Below are 22,888 nucleotides of genomic sequence, written 5' to 3'. Positions count from 1 at the left end.
ACGTGTGCAGTCAGTATGTGAAGTGCCAAAGCTGCTTTTCTGGCCCAGGGAAGCCAAACCTCAAAGACACAAAAGGGTGGAAAACAGACCTGTTTAGAAATGGCCTCAGTAACTTCACTAAGGTCCACACCTGATGTTATGGCTGGAGTTCTGAGAATGGAAAGTTCTGCTGCAATGTCACACAATGTCTGCTGAACAGGCACTGAGGGGAGGGACTGACCATGCACAAACAAGCAAAATCCCATCTCGTTTATTTGTTATGTCCAGCCCTCACAGTTCAGTAACTGCTGTCACATTAGTGCTAATACACTTATAATTTGTGAAAACAACACTTGAGATCGAGTGCTTGTCAAGTGGGGCCACTGCCTTCCAGCCAGCAGCTCCTCATACCCTGCAGGCTCCCACTGCCCTCCCTCCACATTCCCAGGCTCCAGGAGGCACCTTCCAGGGAGATCCCTCCCCTGGATTTAGCAGCAGCACATCACTACTCTAAATCAACACGTTTAGCTGTTACCAAATTGCCTCCATTTTGCTGGCAGTTGTGCAGTAGCACCTCTTTCCATTAACTTGGTTGAGAATCTAGGGTCAAGATGAAGAGAAACTGGAAGAATTTCCCTGCAAGTTCAGGAGCAATAAGCTCTCCCATCTCACACCTCTTGGCATGGTCAAAATCCAGCTCCAGACCTGCTTGAATGGTATCTTAAGAAAAAACTGAGATATTGAAATTAACAGACTGAATACATTAACAACATTTCCAGTTGCATCATGGATAATTAAAATATTTAAGGGACAAGCTGCAAGTTGTTAATCAAGGAACGTTTACTTGAATGGTGTGTGCCCTTTGGATTTGGTCCCTATGGCAACCAAATATTCACTCCAAAAGGATGAGCTGGAAGAAGGATGTCAGGAGCTGCCTCAACATTTTAATTCACACAGTGAGCAATGAATAAATACAGCTACTGACAGCACAGCACAGGCAAAAAAGGTTCATAAACAGCATCAGGAAGCCACAGATGGCCTTTTGCTTTTTTTTAAGACTAAAAAAGTTCACTCTTCCTTTAAACACACCCACTGTAAAGATCAAGAAAATTGGACTGTGTTGCATGTGAATCGCACATATTAGCTACTGATAACAAAAGGGCTACAAGAGAGGAGCTTTCCTTCACTTCAGTTCTCAATCCTTGATTTTTTGCAGTTTTGTTTCCACTGCCCACACTGGAAGATGTTGCGTCTTCAGAAAAATCTTTTCCGTCCCACCTGGTTCCACAGGAACCACATTTTGAGAACACAACAGCATGTGAAGGATGCCTTTGCAGGATGCTTGGAAAGAAAAATGTGAGGGATGATTGGTTTTTCCTTCTAAACAGGAAGAGAGGTTTGGTATGCAATAAGGAACAGAACACTTCACTGCACTGCAGAAGGCAAACTCCTTCAGCATGATCTCAGTGTGTGAAGTGCAGCTGCAAAGCTCCTTCCAGCTTTCTCCTTTGATGAAGTGTGAATTCTTCAATGGGCAGTAGAAATTTTGGAAATACTTCAGTGATGGATAGGCTGGAGGATAATGTATGATCTGGCATCTAATAAGACCTAAGAGAGGAACACTGTGTCGTGCATTGCAATGGAATCACACCTTATTAATGGAAAGGTGCTCTTGAATCTCTTCTTGTGTGAGGGTTTATGGCTGTGGAAAAAAGTCTTTCAAGGCTGGAGAGTGCAAGGCTTAATGGATTGCTGAGATGCCAGCCAGAATGAGCAAAAAGCCTTAAACAGGACCTCAGGACTTGCAAACCCATATATTTGCTCTACACTCCTCCTCCCACTGACTCCTTGGAGTCCCTTTACACCCACTGCAGTGGTCCTGCAATGAGCATCAGGCATAAGCACAACAATTTCTACAAGGCTGCTGCATGGAATCTGCTGCAGTTGTCACAGCCATGGAAGGCCCTTGTGACTCTGCCATGCAGGAGGCTCCTCACTGCAGGGAGGGACAGTCACTCAGGACAGCCCTCACTGCCCTACTGACTGAGGTATTTGGCTTTCTTGGTGCCAGGGGTTTGCAGGGAGCCCTGCAGCACATGGCTCTGTCCTGTCCCACTCCCCAGGCAGAGCCACAGCTCTCACAAACCCCACGTTACCCCCTGAGCTGGATTTGGGCAGGCACTGCCACAGCACTAAACCTCTGTCTTGGGCAACAAACAAGTACAGGCTCAGACTTCTGTAAGGATAATCACAGCAATGGCCTCACACGAAACTGCTGCACATTTTTATTTCAGTATTGGGTGAAAGGAAGAGAGAAGTATCTGGGCTTAGCCTGCAGGTACTTTTCCAAGACAGTAATTGCTGCATAATTCATATTCTTGTTTTCACATGTTTGCCATGTGTACCAACAATTCCACTGAATTCACTCTAAGTTTTTCCCTCAAGTTCTCTCCATGTCACAGTTTTTCCAAACTGCAGAAACACAAACAAGCCAAAATCCAGCACTAAGCAGCAACTCGGGTTTGGTAAATTCCTGTAATCCCAGATTCTTGTATATTAGGAGGGGACAGTGGGGTCCAAGCTAATTCTTGAGTTTCCACTCCCCATTAGCACAGCAGACATCTTTCACTCATTAGATCTGTATTTTCCTGCAAGCAGTTCTCTGTGATGTCAGAATTGAGTCTTTGTATGTCTACCCAAAGCCACCTGCTCCCCATCAACTCCAGATCCCACAGGCTGGAGGAGTGCTGCCCTCTACATGAGGGAAGGCTCAGAAATAATAAGTATTTGTGACTGATAGGAAATCTCAGCACAGTAAGAAGCAATTCATAGCTTCTGCAGCAAGGAGGCTCACAGAGAAGTGGCAGCAACGATGCAGGTCCTCCACTCAGCCCCTCAGCAATGGTTTGAGGCACCTTTACTCATATTAAATTGGAGATGACATCCTAGATCCTTGCAAGGAGGAGAAGTGCATTTGTTCTAAAGGACCCCAAATGGTTAATCAATCCAACAATTACAAATGAAACGCCTCATCTCTCCAGGGGCAGAATCCAAGTTGTGGTGCCACTGGTTTTGAGGACACAATATGGTTTTGTTTTTGAGGACACCACTCCAAACTGCCAGCGGTTAGTTGCAGGGAACCACCTCCTCCCACATTAACATATTCATTTGCAAAATCTATCACATATGTTGCGTGCAAACCGGCTGAGAGTTGATTCAGCTCTGACAGCATGAGAGCCTCTAGCCTAAATATCTGAAAGTAATAAAATCCACACCATCCTCCTGATTCCTCACCCTAACAGTGAAATGACCTATATTTGCTTTGCACTGTCAGTAGTGGGAAACCCACACAGATCCGTGCCCACAACCACAGACATAATGAAGGGGCACCAGCTTCTAATATGCCTCCATTTTAGCTTCCTCCTCCCTGGCTTGCACTAAGGATGCTCATCTTTAATCTAGCACTTTGTCTGTCCACTAATTGTCTGCTGTAACAAGGAGGGAAATGGTAAGCCTTGGTCACACCCCTGATGTAACAAGGAGCCCCCATGGAGCTGGGGGCCCGAGGGTCTTCACACCAGAGTGACACAGGACTGGGACACTTCATAGTGGAAGAGAGAAAACGTGCCTGGCTGGTCTGCTGGGTCTGTAACACCCCAGGGCATCCTCAAGCCTCTGCCCAGCCTGCTTACTTTCCTGGCCATTCCACTTAGGTTTTCTTGGGTGCCTATCCAAATGGAGCGGCATCTCTTCATCCCACAGAGGCTTGTGCTTGTTCCCAAAAGACAGGAAACAGTAGCACTGGTCCATTCTGGGGCTGAGGACCTCACAGTGGGTTAATTATCACAAGAAAAACACAAGCAACAGTGCTTTTGTTACAGATTATGGTCATGGCTAAGGGCAATGACTGGGCTATCACACCCTACCTTGTGGTCAGTTCACAAATGGCAATTAGGCCAGGAAGGACAGAGCACCCATTATTTTATATATAGAGGTGGGAAGCAAGGACAGTTATGGAACAATCTCTTGCAGACAGCAAGTGTTGCTGTGTTTTTAAAAGAGTTCTCCCATCCCTTTGTTTCGCAGGCAGGCTGGCTCTGAGCTGGGCTGTTCCCACAGAGCTCTCAGCCTGCCCGAGGCTCGGAGGACCTGCTCTGAATGAGAGTTTCTTCCCATTAATTTGTTAAAACCAAAGCCAGATTCCCTGTACATTAGGTGCTGCACGTTTCTGAAAAATCCTGGCCTCTTTTAAGACCGAACACAAGCAAGAGTGGTAGGAAGGAAAAAAGAATATTCCCCATCATGAAAGGAGGAAAAAGGCACCGAGGGAGCAGTCAGCTTCTCCTATGCCATACCACATCTCTGGGGACTAAAGCTTTGCTGCATCCACAAGATAAATCCACCTTCCCTCCTTGTTCCCACAGCAGCCCAGAGCAACTCCCCAGTTACCAGTGCTGGATGCTGGTAAAGGTCTCCCTTTTCTTCCCTGTGTAAGACATTTCCCTCCCCTTCATTTTATAAATTACCAGAACAGACATTTAAATGTTCATGAGTAATCTGAACAGAGTATTCATGCCTTGGGCATTTTCATGCTCTACAAGGAGAGAAACAAAAGGGCCTCATTTAATACCTCCCTACAGCATTCCCTGTTCCTGCTCTTCCCTTGTGAATCTCCAAAGGCAAACTCTCAGTGGTTCAAGGCTTCTGCAATACCCCAGCCCTCCCTTCTCCCTTTTTAAGATGAGCTTCTAAAGCAAATCTCTCTGGCTGACTGGAACAGGTGGTAGGAATCCTTCAAAGGAGAGAAAAATCATTTGTAACTAATAAAAAGAGAAGAAAAGTCTGATTCCCGTGGTTTTACTAAGCACCCGCGGGAGTCATTCGGATGGCAGGCACATCTGCTGCTTCTGTGGCCCCCCTGGCACTGCAGCCTGGGAGCTGCAGGACAGGGAGGATGAACAGTACCTGCACCCACCCAGGACAGGGAGGATGAACAGCCTCCCAGGATGCCAAGGAATGCGGTGGCTCTCTCTGCTTTACGGGGGATTTTAGGAATGCTGTATCAGTTCCAGAGCCTGATGGGCCAGGCTAAGGGCTGAGCCTGTCTTCTGCCCTGGATTTTGAGATCTAGCTTTACAAAACCAGCAAAAGCCTCTATCCTTTCCAACATACAGAAACCATCCACTGTTTGAACAAAGTTTTGTGCTAGATCAAAAAGCCAGACCTGCAAAACTGTCCTTGGGGCTTTGCTTTTATTCTTTAGCAAAACTCTCCTCTACAGTAACTTTCTGATCTGCTGCCTTGGAGAGAAACATCACAGTACACAGAGATGAACAATATACCTTAATCTCTTGCCTTATACTTGACAGGTAAAGAAGTCTGACTTGGGAAGGACCCCCAGGGCATGGTTGGCAAAGGCTGGGCTTGCTGTGTGGTGCTTGGATGCAGCAGTTCTCCTGGAAAGAAGTGCAGCCCCGGGACAGCAGCTCGCTCCCCACCTCCCCTCTCCAGCCGTGCCATCCGCCTTTCTTCTCCCCTTATTGTCAAAACTGATGAGGGGAGAGGTGACAAGCTGGAAAGGCTTGGCCAAGACTCGAGAGCGAGAATTCAAAGCACCCCTGCTGCGTTCCAAAGTGCTGTTATGGCTGCTCCCTGTGTGCAGGGAATTAGGATATGGTCTCCAATCCAGCTACAAGCCAAGGAGGTAGAGGAATAGATGTGCTTTCTGCAGAGACCTCAGGTAGTGCTCCTTTCCTGTGTTTACTGGCAAGTACAAGGTACAGAAACACCCATGAGCAAGAGCAAATGCTGGAATCCAGGTTTATCTGGATGTGATCTAAAGGACACTTTGCTATGATGTGGCCAAAGCAGTTGTTTGTTCAAGAGTTAAAAGGAAGGGATATTTCTTCCCATGGAGGAGGATCAGGAAATTAAACCTGGACTCAACTCAGATCTTCCTTTCTCATACGGGTTTCTCTCCACAAAGAGGGGGTGGCAGTGGGCTCAAATATTCTCCAAATACGATTTCCCTCTCTTCTACAAGAAATTTACAGAGAAAACAGTCTGAAATCCCTGCAAGTCTTCTACAGATATGCCACATGCTGAAGCTCTGGGCTTCTCCCCATTTCTCTGGTTCTCCATACTGATTTTGCCTGTTCACAACCCGCACTGCAGTCACGTCGAGATCCACGTGCCCACCCCAGCCCATGCACAGCAGCTGGTCACGTCTGCACGTGTGTTTGGTGACACGCTACCACTGACCAGCTCTTCAGCAGCCAGTCCCACAGCAGCGCCAGGAAGTCTGTTTAGTTTGTAAGCCTGCAAAACCTGGCACACACCTTTACAGAGTCTGGAATGGCACTGCAGTATTTACATCCCTTCCAAAGAACCACAGAAACATTCATCACTGGATGGTCACGCTCTACTTGTCACACACCAGCACTGGTATCCTGGAGAGAACTGTATCCCAAACAAGCACCCATCTCAGAAGTACCTTTGGGGTATTCAGTTCGTTGTGGCTGCACTGAACTGGTTTCTGACCAGAAAAGACAACACTTTCTTCAATCACCCTGTAGAAATGTTTTCTTCATGGCCAAACTTCAGAAATATTCACCATCCAATATTGAGGTTGGTTTTTCTAAGAGCTAAGGATTGTAAAGTAGCCACGTGTTTAAACAAGAGGTCATTATCCACCAGCTTCAGGGTTCAGTGCAAGCTTCTAAGCAAAGAGCAATTTGAAAATAGAGCTGTTAAAGCACTAACAGTAATTTAGAGTAGTTTAAGTTTCTGTTTTACTGATTTTTCTGGCTAAGATTCATAGGGCTATCAAATTAGCATCTGCGTATCTTGTTGAGTGGAGTAAAGTCAATAATCTAACAGGCCCATTTCGCTTCTCTTTACTGCTGCAATTGTGTGACTTCATCGATACTGAGACCTGAAGGCAAAGGACACAAAGCCAATGCCCTGCCCAGGCAGAGGACGCTGCAATCAGAGGAAACTGTTCCTGCTCAAGATGCCATAATACCAAAGGTTTAACACTGACTTACTGGTTCCCAACACAACCATGGGAAGGGAGATTTCTCAAAGGCACCAAGTCAGCAAGAGATTGAGAATTTGACCCAAACCTTTAAAAGCTTTCTAACCACAACGTTCACCTGCACCATAACCTGGAAGCTTTTACGGACCAACAACAGCAGCAAATAACATTTGTTATTTAAATAAATGTGCTCTATTAATTCTTTGCAGAGAAATCTGCATTACCCAATACCGACCTCCTCAGTCTCTCCAGCTTCATCTACCCAATGTGGCATGAAAAGAAGCTCTTCCACACCCTTCCTTCCTCTCCCTCTCCTCCATCTCCGGACAGCAAATCATTTTCAGCATTGGTTTGTGCTGCCCTCAGCGCTCCACGCTGCCAGACTGGTCAAACCCACAGATGGAGGGAAAGATGCCTTTCCAAGCCCACCTCTGGAAAGACATAGATGTGGTAGGAAAAGCCCTGCAAGCTCCCCTTGTTCCCTTTGAAACTCGAGGAGAACAGATGAGCAGCGCATTTGAAATCAATTACAGCAAAACCTACTGCATTGTTCTCTCCTCCCCTTCCTTTTCCCCTGACCCCCTCATCGCAGAGCTCTCACTGGAACCTCTGTGGAGTGTATATTTTCCTGAAGTCGCCAGGGCCAGAGCAGTACAGCTGAGACATTCACAGAAGTCAAAGAAAGTGCAGGCCCAGGTTAGTGCACAGGGGCACAATAGTTCCTTAAGAGCGAGCGTCTCCCCCGCCGCCGCCCCCCTCCTCCCAAACCTTCCATCTCTAATGAACCTTTGGTGTCTGTCCACAAAAAACAAACATCAATCAGGCAACAGGCTGTTCCTTTTCCCCTGTTGCTAGTCTGAAATAACAGTCATCCCCTGCTGGGCTGGGAACGCCACTTCCCTCTCCAGCACACATACGGGATAATAAGGGGGAGACGAAGGAGGGAGGAAAACCCGCTCCGAGGTGCCAGAATACACAGCGAGCCGTGCCTTTCAGAGCCAGAGAAAACTTGGGAACACAACAGCTTTTGATTCCTCCTGCCCCACTGGGTACGTTAATTATTTAATAGTTGGCCTGTGAATTGGTGGTGGTGGTAGGAACAGGGTGGAAGGGAAATCAGGCTTTTCCTCCCTGCCCCCAGCCCCCTCCTTGTGCTGGCAGAATGGTGTGTGCACACACGTGTGTTTGTGTGTGTGTGTATGTGTAAGAGGTTTTGGGCATGCCTGGGACCCTGCTCTGGCCGTGTCCTCCCTCCCCACCCACACAAGACCCTCCTTGTTGGCCTGTGACCACAGCGGCCGTGGACAGCACGGGACAGCATCTGGATGGAATGAGTTATGGGGCAGAGAAACGCACCCTGCCTGCTCTCCCTTTGCAGGAGGATATTTTTCACGTATTATGCTTGGGGGAAGGGCACTTCAGAGTTTATATTGGATTTCGACAGAGCTGGAAATGGAGCTGCAAATCAAACAGAGATCAGCTTATGATTTGCAACCAGGGCTTTCTAGGTGTCTGAAGCAACACTTTGGAAGGAGCGTAGGGAAAAGGAGAATGTAACTACATCTCATTTGGATGGAGAGGACTCACAGATGTTAGGAATATTTTTGATCAACAGCTTTCCTGGCACCGACTGTGGTGGAATCCACAACCTTGACGGCTAGCTGAGTAAGAAAGTGCTGGCAAGCTCCTGACTGCATGCAGGCAATTTGCAATGCTGCCAGTCAATATTTCAGTGAAAACAAAATTGCAGGGATCATATTAAAAAGAGAGGAAAACAGAAAATAAAACAAAACAAAACCCAGCCTGCCCTTTAAGAGAAACTCTGATACAACCCGATGGGACAGACCCTTCCAAATCCAAATGCACTCTTTGTTTAAAATGAACACAGTGTGATGGGGGCCCTGCCCTGAGCACGCAAAGGAAAGCCCGCCAGCAGCAACAGAAGCAGACACAGCAAGAAGTGGCTTTACACCGGGATACCTGGGTGGCGTGTTTAGTACACGCCTGCAGGAAATGATGCAGAAAGAGGTTTATAGTTGTGTCCATTTGGTGGAGGAAATGTACGCAGCAGGCACGGGCCTGAGCCAAAAACCTGGATCCACTCCTCTTCAGTCTTTGAGAGGAGAGGAAAAGTGATGGGAAGACAGGGGAGAGCTCCTCGGGTAGTATTTTCAAATTCTGGGTCTGCCATGCTGGCCTATTCTTAGTTTAAGCAATGGTATTACTGGGGAGACTGCCAGCAGTGTAGCCCAGGCAGTATTTCTCTCTGGACCAGCCTTGAGATAACTGACACAGACTCCTGGGGGCGTTTAAGCTGGTGCAGCACACACCACCATTTGGGGTATCTTCAGAGTACCTCTGAATTACCCCCACCTGCATGGCTGGCAAAAGGGTGCTCTGCTGCTCACAGGCACTGAGTCAGGCCCTTTCCTGCCCTGGCCTCAGGACTAAGCTTGGCTGACTGGGTTGCCAGTCAGTGGGGAGTCCCCAGATGTCTGCTGAAGGCTGCTTTACAGCATGTACTGCTGGAATGACATGAACAGTCCAGAGACTGGCCTGCAACACAAAAGTATTTCAGGCCAAAAGGCACATTATGCTCAGAGAACTCTTTTGTTGATCTAAAGAAAAGTATAAAATAATCTGCTCCACTTAGGTTATTAAATTGATTGGTACAGAATGTGATAGACATATTCTAGTTGCTGGTTTCAGGTTTCTAGCTCGGTTTTAAAGACCAATTCAATAATAAAAATAATAACATGTTCATTATTGTATAAACATTCAATGCTCACACTGTAAATTTCTTCCTCCAGCGACTCAGCCTGTATTAGAGCAGGTTGTCTGTGCAGAGCTTGCACTGTGAGTGCCTCTCCTGCACCCAGAGAAGGCCAACCATGGAGGAAAGCAGCTGGCTGGGGATAGCTCAGCTGTTTGGAAGCCAAATCACAGAGTACTGAGAAAATGAAATGTTGGCTGCTTCATCCAACAAGGCTGGCCCTTCCCTGCCACCCTGCCTTCCTCGATTCCCAGGGAACAGCCTCTGGTTTTGCTTCTGCAGCTTAACATTCACAAGCCAACGAGCTTGAGGTCAGTTTGCAAACTCTGATGTGAATTTTAGCGATGCTGCCTGGTCCTACATGTCCCAAGATGTCAGAAGGGCAAGGACTCATGGGACTGAAGGGACAAACTCTTCTTCCACAGGTTTTGCACTACAAGGAGCATTCGGGAGACAGATCTCTCCCAGAACTGGATTGTCAATAAATATGGAAATACAGAACAAACTTAGCAGACACCAGCAGCAGATGCAGGTTCATAGATGTCTGCTTATTACCAAACCTCACTCCAGCTGAGACTTAAATAGCCTCCTTTATGCACAACGGGAGGGGGAGTGCAATGAAGGAAACTGGCAATTACACATTTTATTTCCTCCCAGCCCATTCGCTGTTCATCAGGTGGCTCTGCACCCCTAGGAAAGGTGCTTGTGAGCACTAAGTTAAGCACAAAGCCAGCTTGATACTTTCCTTTCACTGGGAGGAAGTTTCCATGTGCTTTTCTGGATGTGGTGTAAAAGCACAGTGAACACATTGTTTTATATTATTTTGAAAGCACTGCGAGTGCCTGAGACACAGGGAATTCCAGCCTGCACTGTCTCTCTTTTCCAAGGCTGCAACCTCTCCTGAACACGATGGTGCTCAGAAACAGGGTCTAACACCACGCAAGGATTTAGCTGTAGAGATGCATCTGCAATCTTCTTCTTCCTCACCTTTCAAAACAAACTTCTCCTTTCTAAAATCTCCACCCAAACTCCAGTAGGCTGACCAGCAAAACACCAGCTCACAGTGCTCCAGGATGTACTTGGGTGTAATCAGGCTTTCCCAGCTTTGCTGCTCACCTCTTAAGAATGGATCTTCAACAGGGCAAAACGTTACTGTCCATTTCATTGGAGAAAGATCTGGAACTCTTGACTATTCCCTTATGGATAAGCCTTTAAGAATTTATTAGTGATGAAACTAGTATGTTTCTTCAGAAACTTAATAGGGCTCCATAAAATTACTTCAATAACTTTTAAAATTTAATGGTGAGCAAGAACCTTTCCCCAGGCTTTTTGAACTGTCCGACAGAATCCCAGAGCGGGGATATAATTCTGCAATAAATTTTGCAGGATGGTTAAAAGAAATATAAAAAGCTTTTAATTTCCTATTACCTCCTGTAAGACTTTGCCATCAGTTTAAAGCAAATACAGGAACTAAAAGCACTGTAGTCACTTTCCTCTCCCAGTGATTCACAAGAAAATATTTACTGTTTGGGGAAAAAAACCCAACAAACTAGAACAAATATCCTTTTCAGAAACACAGACACGCAAACATAAACACTCTGCCAAGTCCTGCTCTTATCCATTGGTGTAAACCCAAATAAACGCAGGGAAGTCAATGGAGTCAGTATGGCTTTACCTGGCTGAACAGAGCCCGGGAGCCAGGGCCGAGCACAGCAGAGGTGGAAGGAAAGCCTCACACTGTGAGTCCCTGGGCAGCTCGGCAGCAACATTAACAGGCTCCACAGGGAACGTGTTCAGCCCTTGTTAGCAGGAAGGATGGCCAGCGAAGCACGGAGCTGAGGGAAGCGGTGAGCACATGCATGACTAGCACAGTTATTAAGGAAAATGCCAGGAGCCCCACGGCTGAAAGCAAGCCCTGAGCCTGGCCTCCCTCCTCCCCTCCCACGGGACAGGAGCCCAGAGCTCCACCACTTCCAGCACTGATTTCAAATGAAGCTAATAGAAACAGAAAAACCGAACCAGAAACATGGCATGAACTGCTGACTGGGACAGTGGGGATGTGTCATCAGCCCCAGCCCTGTCCTGGGAGCAAGGCCTTGGGCTTGGGAGGGGCAGTGAGAGGAGCAGCCACAGGCTGACAGCATCCTCTTTTACAGCATCCTCTTTTCCTGAAGTCTCTCACTGAGACTTACAGACCTCACCAGCACTGCACACAAAAGAGTAACCAGATCCATTTGCAATTAAACAGCACACCTTGGTCTCATTGATCACTCCCACTGATTGCCCAGAAGGAAACACAAGCTGAGCCAGGGGCAGATCCAGCTCCCCCAGCACCCGCACCCAGCACTGCCCTGTCAAACCCCCTGTGGATGGGGACCTGCAGAGTCCCCACTGGGCTATTCCACAGCACAGCTGCCCACGGGTAACCTGTCAAACTGCTCCACCACAGAGACACAAAGCTCTGGGTGGAGGGTGGCCCTGAAAGGAGCATTGGAGAGCTGGAAAAACCAGCACAAGCCTGTGGCACACCCCTCCAGCACAGCTCAGGAGGATGCAGAGAACAAGGACTTCCCTTCACGAGGAGCAAGCCTGGTTTAAATAGGGCTGTGGTGGGCACAGCTCAGACCTGTACAGGACACCCAGACACTTCCCCTCATGCCTGTCCATGTGAAGAGGGAATCAGGTTTACACCCAGTATTTAATTTTCTAAGAAGCCGAAACTTTACAAAATCTTCCATGAATAAAACATGTCTCTGAGGTATTTTAAAAGCAGAACTGAGAAGACCCAACAGGTCTGTGGGGATTGCAACTGCTGCTCTGAACATCAGCGCCCTACAGCATCCTTCTGGTGCTGAGACACAACCAGCATCCTGCGAGCAGGGAGCGCAGCTGGAGACAGCACCGAGACCTACCCGCTGGCTTCTGCTACTCCAGAAAAAAGAAAAACAAACTAGAAACAAGGAGTAAAAGGATGGTATCCTTCAAGTGTCCTTTAAAAGCCTAGGCAATGTAAACTGCTAAATGCACTTGGAAGGAATTTCTGGTGTTTTTTCCCCTTCTGATTTACAGTTTGATGGTCCTTTTATCTACTCTCACATGAACCGAGAAAAGCTAGAATGCGCCTACTCAATCAACATGAGTTTGTGCTGGCCCATTCAGGATATATAATATTTTGCTTTTATAGTTTATTTTAAATAAAAAGTATAATTAAAGAAAATAAACCACCCACTTCATAACATTTATACAATGAGGACTTTATTTATTTTATTTACGTTTTGGTGGGCAAGGCACAGCATGCAGTTAGCTTTCCGTGATACTTAACAAAGCCGCATTTGAAATTTAAAATCTTTAAGGAAATGAACAAATTCTGCGGAGGAAGGGCAGTTGAGCTAAGAGACTTCTTACATTACCCTAGGTAATTGTGCATATATATGTTTCTGTGAGTCTCTCTCTACTCCAAAAACATATCCATGACTTGGATGCTTTAAATCAAAAAGCAATTTCAGTCTGTAATTCTCGAATAAATAATTAAACACATTTTATCTCCTACAGTATTGCTTCTATTCATTTTAATCTCACTGACAGGAATGCAGCAACATACCCCACATCCTTAAAACAACAAAACAAAACACAAGATACCAACCAGAAGGCCTGGAAATGTTTATAATTCAACTTTTCAACTCTCTTGGCTGCAGCCTGGAGCTACAAAGAAAGCTCTATGCTGGCTCCCTCGAAGGAGAGAAGCCTGGGGGTCGCTGTGCAAACCACACGGGCAACGGTGCAAGCAAAGCCTGCCCGCCTGCACGGGGCAGCTCTCACTTTGGGAGGCACACAACGCTCAGTCTGTGTCAAAGGCAATAAATTATCCACTTCTGCAGCCTGAGTTTTACAGAACCAACCGGACAGCGTGGTTAAGTGAATGGTCTCTCTTGCTTGTCCATCATAATTTCACAGACAGCTGCCATGGATAGGGATGGTTATGGCCTGAATAATAAATGCACACAACGCAGCTTACAGGGGACAGAGAGTACATTCCTATTCCCAAAGAGAAGGCTGAGCTTTCCAGAGCCTAGCCTGCAAAATCAGGAAACTACAAGACTGAAAGACTGCACTATTTTGTGTGTTTCGGTTTGAACGTGGATAACTGGCTGTGACTTGGGTGATTATCTCAGTTACCCACAGTGTTTGAAAATCAAAGTCCTCCTCCTTCTCAGGCCACTTTATAATTCCATATACGCCTATGCAAGACAGCTAATGTACTCATCCAGGCAGTGACAAAATTAGATAGAACTTTTCAAAAAGAGGATGCTGGGACTCACACGCTGCATTTAGAATCAGTTCAGGGTATCCAGCACTGCCAACCCCCAAGCATTTAGAAATTGCAAACTATCTTTAAAATGAGGTTAAAACCAAAGTGTTTGGGCTTCTCTGTGACTGCCTGCTGGCTGTGAGGCACAGAAGAGTCAAGAGTTCCAGGTTCTTCTCTGCAGACAGGAAGACTAAACTCTTGCTTAAAAAATGAAATTAAAGTTTAGATTTTGGTACAATCCTCTGAGGGCCTGGGTTTCATGAAAAACACAGAATATTGTAAGCTTGTGATAAAATCACAAGAGATGTGGCATGGAGAGCAGAGCGGCTGCAAAGAATCCTGAGCACTGTATAAATCATAGCAATATGGCTGCTATCTAAATAAGTGCATTACTTAATTTTATCTATTATTACAGATGCTTCTGTGGAAATTTTTGCATGCCTGTAATCATGGTGGACTCCTGTCCAAAGATTTAGCTGTAAATTATCACCCCCCTCTCAAGTTCCCTGACTGTGAAGGTAATCACACACAAGATGGTGACCTCATCAAAATGTAACCAGAACCTGGGGATAAAACTGAGATCAAGAGACAGGATGCAGCATCTCAGATCCTGCTGTGGACCCCACGCAAGAAAACTGGGAAGATTTATGACATCTCTCCTGACCTGCATTCATGTAAAACACAGCTAATTGCCTGAGTGAGTGCTGTGGGACGTGTTTGCTCTGTCTGGGCAGATCTTCCCGTGATGGAAAGCTCTCCCTCCCAGCACAGTGAGGTGAAGCCCTGAAGGAGAGGTGGGCTTGATTACAGGAGGTGCTGTCCCAGCCCAGACAGGGAGTCTCTGACCCTGACAACTGGAGATAGAGTGCCGGGGGACAGGACCAAGGCATGCAGGCAGCACAGCAAGCCCAGGAGACACCGGGCTCCTGATTCCCCTGTCAGTGCTGAGACCATCGAGCTGTGCTGCTGCAAACTGTGCCAGGCACTGTGTCTTGAGCTCAGCTGCATTTAGGTTGTTTTCTGCTTCACCAGGCACTCACAGGTTCCTCCTGGAGAGCTGACTTGCTGCTCTCCCATCCTGCCCCTGCCCCTCCTTTCCCCTCTCACCCCATCTCACAGTAATAACCATCAGTTTTTAACAGCATGTCCTACACTGGAGGTTTTGTAGTTCCAGCTTTTAAAATGATTTAGTGTGACAGTTTACTGCTGAATTAAAAAAAAAAAAAAAAAAGGAAAAGAAAAAGGAAGAGAAGAAGCAGAGAGAAAAAGGAGAGACAGTCCCCTTAAGGCAACAACATTATGGAGCAGTGATCTCAGAGGAACAAGGGTTCTTCTCTGGTTCAGATGTGCTTGTCAGAGCTCAGTGTCGTCTCCGAACAAGAAATCTCTCTTGCTGGCCCAAGGCACAGTTTTGTGGTCAAGAGGACAGAAAATAAAGGGAGGGAACTTCAAAGAAGCAAAAGCTGCATTAGCCCGCTGGGGCGGGTGGCTGCGGCACATCCCATGGCTGACAATTACGACCTGCATGCCGAGAAAGCTTGCCTCCCTCTTGTCAGAGGGATAAGACACAGGCTGTGAGCTTTAGAGCTTTGAGGATGTGTACAGTTCATGATGAAAGATAGCACTTCAAAGCCCTTTGCCTAGAAACCCAGGGAGAAGCGAGAGCAGAGGGTAAGCAATCTTTTTTCCTGGGGGGTGCCTATGCGGGGGAAGGATAAGACTTACTTTCACTGTCATTTATTATTGCCATGAAAATGAAGCCTTGCACTGTTTATGGAATCTCTCATTAAAAGGATCTCTTGATAAATCGCTTGACAAACATTCATTAATTAAGTCTCTGAGCACACTTGGCTGACAGGCATTAGTCTTCATTTTGCAGGAGGGGGGATCAAGGCGTGGGGCTCAGCAAGCCCCCAACAGCCAGGGCAGGGCTGGGGCCCGGCCAGACACCCTGTGCCACCAGACAGATGGATTACACTGCTCCCTCCGTGCCCAGCTTGATTCTCATCCAAAGACAGGAGCAACACACTTGTCTTCAACAAACTCCAAAGCCCTTGTGCCCCCACTGCTGCTCAGGGCCCCCTGGGGCTGCAGGGCAGACGTGGCTGTGCAGGTCTGGCTCCTCCATGGGTGTCTCTTGCCCTGGGGGCTCCTGGACACCCCTTTCATCTCACAGGCACCTCCTCACCCACAGCCAGCCCAGGGCTAGGAATGGAGACACCCTGGCTGCTGCCCAGGCTTAACACTTAACTTGACCCAGGGCCCTTGACCTACCAAGCCCTTCGGGAAACAGCTACCTTAAGAGGCCCATTTCACCCTAACCCTGCCAGTGGCCCTGGGTTCAAATGCTGGGGACTCAGCAGGTCACCTGGGCTGCAGCTGCAAGGCTGTTGTGGTGGAAAAGGAACCACCTCTCCAGCCTTCCCTGGCATACAGCAGGTCTGGAGCAAAGAGTGGTGGGAGGAAGCTCACCCACCTCCAGCCAGACCCCTCAGAGAAGCCCACTGACAGAGGGAGCCAGCAGTGAGGACCCAACACTCAAGTCTTTAAAACACAAACTATCCTACATCACACACTTCAAAACATGATCACAGCAGGCAGGAGGAGGTCCTTGCAGTGACTCAGGGGTGACCATCCCTCTCACCTCCTCAGCCCCACAACACATGTGCCCTCCTATCCATCACTGTCATCCCTCTGCCTCATCCTCCCGCCTGGAGACAGAGGGACAGATTTGGCTTTCGCCTACGCCTCCCCTGCCCTTCCTGGCACTTGCCCTTCAGAAAAAACAAGCACTGGCTGGGAGATTCCTGTGAGAAAGGAGCTGCATGAGAGAGCAAACAGACCTTTATTATTTGCTTATTGATTTATTCTCCAGGAGGATGTAACACCCGGCCCTCGGCAGCAAATGCCCTTGTAACTCCGTGCTGCAGCGACAAGTTGGCCAAACAAACGCTTTACTGAGTCAGAAAACAAAGACTGTCAGCAGAGCAGAACAGGGCTTCTCCCCTCTTACTTTTAATTATTATTTCCTTACACAGAGGATTTAATCTCCTCTTCTCCTGGAAGCTCAAAGTGCCCCATTCAGCCCATTTCACAGCTGTGACTGCCGAGGTCACCCCGGGTCAGGACACCTCTCCCCGCAGCACAGTAGTGACTGGTCCCCAAGTGGATGTCCACGCCGTGCATCTGTTGTTGCAGATGAACTGGTGTCAGGAGGAGGAGCACGGCCACCACTGCGGCCCCGGCGGGGAGGGGGCAAAGGCAAACCCTACCCAGAGAGCCCCAGACAAAAGACGCTGCTCCTCCGGCCCTTTGTGCAGCCCTCAAATACGGTCAAAGGTGACATTTTACAGCTGTTCCAGCCTCAAATAAGTGAAACCCGTCTATCTTAATACTTAATTGCATTGCTAAGCTGCTGATAAACTGGGACGGCATAAAACAAATATGCAGGGCCAAACGCATCCCCAGGGAAGTTTGTGGGGACAGGGGGAGCTGCACGACAATGAACTGGGAACTGGGGCAGTTGCACCAGACAATGAATTCACTTCACGTGTTTTAAAAGCCTGGTTACCTTCAATAAAGGCTGTAGCACGGATGCTGCACATTTGCTAGCTAATATCTCTCCAAAAAGGCCGCAAATGTTTACAAAAGAAGGGCACAATGCAAATGCCCACGGGAGAGGATGAGCACGTGCCACGCCACGCATGTGCCCATCAGGAAACCGTGTTAAGCTAATCCCCTCCCCACACAGCCACCACGGCTCCAGCCCCGGAGAACATGGCCTTAAATCAACGCTCTTATCTCACAAAAGGAATTTAAGTGCAGCGCTTTGAAAGTCACTTTCTCGCGGCCATATGGCAGCCCCGAGCCCGGTCCTGTTCATTTGCATGTGCGAGAGACAAATCCGGCTCCTGCCTTTCGGGAGCGATAACAGGGCGAGGGGTAAAACTTAGCACTGTTTGGGTTTCTGCATAAAATCTTGCTGAGGCAAATTTCTCTCACCTCTCAAGGCAAGTGCCAAAAGCTGAGGCAGCCCCCAGGAGAGCTTGCCCACGACGGCAGCCCATACTGATCACGAGGCACACCGGTACAGGACCAGGGTAAAAGAGGAGTCTGAGACAAAAGCCATCATCTGAACCCAAAGCTGGCAATGTCTACACCCACATCACACCAAACAGGAACAGGCTGAAGTTACAGGGATATAAACAGCACTGAACACAAACTTCAAGACAGCAAATTCGCAAGCGTTCGCACATTTAACTTCCTGATAGGGAGGTATTTTGAAAACTCATGTTGCTGAGCTGCTCCATGAAATGAAGGGGTGGGGGATCTTGGGCTTCAGCACAAGGAGGAGCCAACAAAGCTGCTAACGCTTCAACATAAGCCTCTCCAGCAGATCTCTGTGCCAGGCATTATGCAGGATGGCAAGATTTTTGTTTTGCCGAGGCAGTGCCGTATGGGCAATCTGGTTTGCCTTATCAGCGAGCCAAGTGAGAGGAGAGAAATGCTCTTCCCCACCATTTGTTTAAACTTCCCTTTTCCCCCCAGATAAAGCTGCATACTTTTGTAAAAATATCTGCAAATGTAATAACATAATAGGCTTGTCATCGGTTCCTACATTTGGCATTGAAAATCTGCAAAGCTTGGAAAGAAAGAGAATTCCTAATAGTTACTGCTGCTGAAGAGCCCAGCTATAAACTGGGCCTGGATCCAGGTGATGGAGCACACAACCACCAAAATGCCTTTCCGTGTCCAGCACCTACTCCTACACAACTGCAAATCGTTCCTTTCTTGGCCCCACTGAAATAAGGCAAGAAGGTTTATTTCATCACTTCTTATTGATGGGCCTCATCTCCCCTCTTTGGGGTATTTGCATGCCCCTAACATTCATTACTGCTCTGAAGCCATTTCATTGTGCAGCTCAGTGCTGAGCACGCTGCAAACAGCCACATGCCCCGACAACCCGTTCGGAGCCACACAGACCCCCTCGCACGGTGATGTGGAACCATTCCCAGCCCAAGGCTTTCCATCATGGACCACAGTTTGCCCCCTCCAAGGCCGTTTCTTCGGTATTTTTGCCCAGCATCCATCTCAGTGAGATTATCCCTGGGAACACATGAAACTAGAGCAGCCCTGCTTTATGGCTGCACCGAGCCCTCAGAGGAGGGCTTGGCGTATTTAGAGATATGTCACCGTGCCTCCCAAGGGGAATGTGAACGGCACAGTCTCTTAGCAACACCCAGTGCCTATCACAGGTAACTCTCATTAACAGGAATAGTGGGAGCTCTGAGCTGAAACCCTGCAATGTGCTGATCACCTTCCCCCTCGCTGGGAGAACCTGGACGGAGAGGCAGGAATGCTCCGTGGGCACGGGGGGAGAGGGATGGGCAAGCCCTTGGAGAAGGATACAGGCAGCACCAAAATATTGATTTGATTAAAAGAAATGAGGATTTGATTGTGTTAGAGAGAAAAGCATATCCCCTATGCTTCAAGTCAGCAAGGACTAATTTCTCCTTTGTCAGTAAACCCTCTCTCCAAGACATTTATTACAAATCTTACTGGAAGGGAAGAAATCCCACCCCACACTGAGACAATGCAGCTCTAAATTTCAACTTAATCATCACAAGCCTGTAAAGCTGATCTTTATGACAATGTGTGTGGCCAAACTAAAGGCTCTGGCAAAACTGATGTCTTGCTATTCTCACAATACAGATTTCACAACCCGAATCTCTTGCTGTAAGATAAGGAAAGCATTTCTCCAGGTCACTTACCTTTATTTGCTGCAGGAGAGAACAGCTTCTCAGAGCCTACAGAAGCCTGAAAAAGGAAGAGAAAAAGAGGGTGAATAATACTGAAGGAGAAATTCGGAAGGCTTGCTCACAAAAACACAGCTCATAAAACAAGTCGATTATCTGTAGACCTGCAGTTGCACATTGCACCTGGAGGGTGCAATGTTGTGCCATTAAAGAACAAGCATGCATCCTGAGGAGATGAGAGCAAAGCGTATACACGAGTACTGTCCTGATCTCACCCAACTATATCCTCTTGTCTCGTTTATTTAGGCAACCATGCAATGCACAGCTAATTTTATCCATGATTCCTCGTATAAAAACAAAACCAGTGAAACTGCTATCAAGCTGAAGGAAAAAAAACAAAACAAAACAAACCAAAACACACTTCAAAGGCTCTCTCGTTGAAAATAAGCTCATTTCTTGCTGAACATGCAAAATGTAATTTGTGTATTGGAAACACAAGTTGCAACTGAACACATCCGTATGAAGGAGGGTGTTATTTAATATTATGCCAAATGATTGGTACATGCTGCTATGCACTTAGTTGAGTATGAAATAAAACATCTTCCTCTTGGAGACTGGGTTGCACTATGCTCTGAACTCCACAGCAGTGGATCTGTGCTCCTCACAGCTCTGGGAAATAGTTAAAGAAATCCAATTAACCTAAACCTTGTAAACAGCTTCATGATAATCAGGGTCACTGGGTTACAGACAAGATGATAACGACAGAGAGGGAAAAAAAGTCCGTTCATCGTAAATAAAGCTTTTATGAGTTAATTTGATGGCTTCCTTTCCCCCCCCAACGGATATCAAACAGTCAACCTATTTCAGCATAAGCTTTTCCTCCTCGCCATCAGATAAAATAGCAAGTAGCCTCTCCAGAATCAAAGCTGGTCTGGGAGCAGGAGCACGATCAGCATTACTACATTACTACCATCTACAAGATAGCTGAAAGTATTGCCAACGTGTTGGCACTGACTGCTGCATGAATAAAATGGGGTGAAGTACAAAGCTGACGAGCAAAAGATACTGGAAGTGAAAAACGCCTTTTTCCCCTGACTCTGCTTTAAAAACAATGAATTAATTCAACCCACGGCTGAACTAAGCTGATTTTATTTTTGATTTTATTGATTTTATTCTAAGGTGCCTTGGGAGATTTGCATGATAAAGAGCACTATGAATTGTATTACATTGCTATATATTTTAAATGACGACTCAGAAGGAAAAAAACAAATAGTAAAATGCAAGAAGATCTGCATGAGATATAGTAAGAAGCAAGAGTGATCTTTTAATGTTATTTCCAAGAAAAGTGGCACTGCAAGCACTGAATGTCTTACTTAATGCAAATGTATAAAAAAGAGAGGGAAAACAACATGAAAAATAGGTTGAGGCTGAGACACATAAGAAAGAAATTCTGAATTATGTCCACAACAAAGCTGCACGTGTAGCTGTGGCATGTATGATCATTACACAGCTCAGCAAAAGGATCCTAAAATCTTAGGGAAAATCAGTTACCTGCACGATCCCTTCACTGCATGGATTAAAAAGAGGAAGAACCAGGATTAAACAAGGTTTTGCCTAGGCTGGTTTGCAAAGAAAGTCTAACAGTGTCACACAGCAGCAACAACAGTGGTGCATAAAACGTTTGACAGCCAACTCTGAATTTACAACCCATTGTTAGGAGATTTTTCACTCATAATCAACACAAAGTCAGCACGGACGCAGAACACATCTGCAGGCCCTGGGAACTCACCCACACTAACACAGCTCACACAAAGCCAGGGCCCGTCTCAAAGCACTCCCTAAGCACTCTGACACATGGCAGGTGGATAAATAAGATTCCCCCATTTTACAGGCAGTGAAACTTCACCATGGCTTGCACTAAAGCCCAGGCAGTAAACTGGCTGCTGAGCCACAAATCCTAAGTGCCGGGTCCTGCTGCTGGGGTGTGGGGTCTCCAGCAGCCTGCTGGGAGAGCTGCCCTTCCCTGGGAGCCGTCAGGAGCAAGCCATGGCTGCAGGACGTGCCACCCCAGCTGGGAGAAGCTTTGTGCTTCTGGTCTGGAGAGCTGGGTCCCACCAACACACGGCAGCCACCAGCTCACTCCCCTTTACCAGGGGCTAAATACAGACTGGCACTGTTGAACTGTGAGCTAAAGATCTCAGTGCTACAGGTCCAGACTATATAAAACAATGTTTAAGGAAGTCAGGCCAGAAAGTTCACTTTTAAGAGAAAGTAAAGCACCCGGATTATTGCTCAGCCCTCTGCTATCAGCACGTGCCACCGCCTTCCACAATCAGAGTCAACATTTACAGAGCAGCGTTTTCAACATCACAGCTCCAGTTCACAGACACAAACCTTCACACCTAGAGTTTACTGTAACTTTTGCTCTCGTTTCTGGTGATTTCTAGCTCCAGATCTGAGCAGTTTTTGGCATCAGCACCATTCTGAAACAGGGAATGCCTGTGCTATAGGATATTCTACAAGCTGCTGTAAAGGCAGGAGGGAAGCTGGGGGAGGAAGAGCCTGAATTCATCATTCAACCCTACCAGTCATCCTTTAAAGGAAGCATACAATAAAACCTATGTGTCTGAGGGAACCCACTAGTGAGTGAAAAAATCCAGCAAACCAACCCATCTGCTAAAACAAGTCCCCTCCCAAAATTTCTGCTGTTCCAAGCAAATAATTTGCATATGTTTAAGAGGAGATTTTAAAAAAAACACCAAAAAAAAGTGGAATTTTTCCCTTGTGAACAAAAACAGGCATTTGGAGTCTTTTATGTATAAATTCAAGCCATCCCAGGAAATCACACATTCCTTGATGCAAAATGAAACGAGAAATTTCCTTTTTCCCCCGCTATCGTTGCTTCCTGCCTGTCTCCATCTGAAGGACCACATCGAGGACAACCCAAATTACTTTTTGTTGCTGCATAAGGCAAAGAGACATCCCCAGCCTGAGGCTCACAGACAGAAGACATCTCAACCCTTCCTTGTTCACTT

General features: G+C 47.0%; 1 protein-coding gene across 20 annotated transcripts in view; it reads right to left on the bottom strand.

Moving 5' to 3' along the window:
* The window catches only part of FBRSL1 (fibrosin like 1), a 506,568-nt gene that overhangs the window by 35,229 nt on the left and 448,451 nt on the right, over positions 1–22,888 (bottom strand). For all 20 annotated transcript variants that reach the window (XM_051769062.1, XM_051769069.1, XM_051769078.1 and 17 more), the window contains one exon: positions 19,869–19,914. In XM_051769062.1, coding sequence (XP_051625022.1) covers positions 19,869–19,914 — 46 coding nt within the window. The remainder of the gene's footprint in view (positions 1–19,868; positions 19,915–22,888) is intronic.

This window comes from Manacus candei, unplaced genomic scaffold, assembly GCF_025592945.1.
Source record: "Manacus candei isolate 608988 ecotype Guabito, Panama unplaced genomic scaffold, ASM2559294v1 h1tg000103l, whole genome shotgun sequence".
NCBI lineage: Eukaryota > Metazoa > Chordata > Aves > Passeriformes > Pipridae > Manacus > Manacus candei.
The sequence above is the reverse complement of the archived record's forward strand: the minus strand, read 5'-3'. Positions and strand labels throughout refer to the sequence as shown.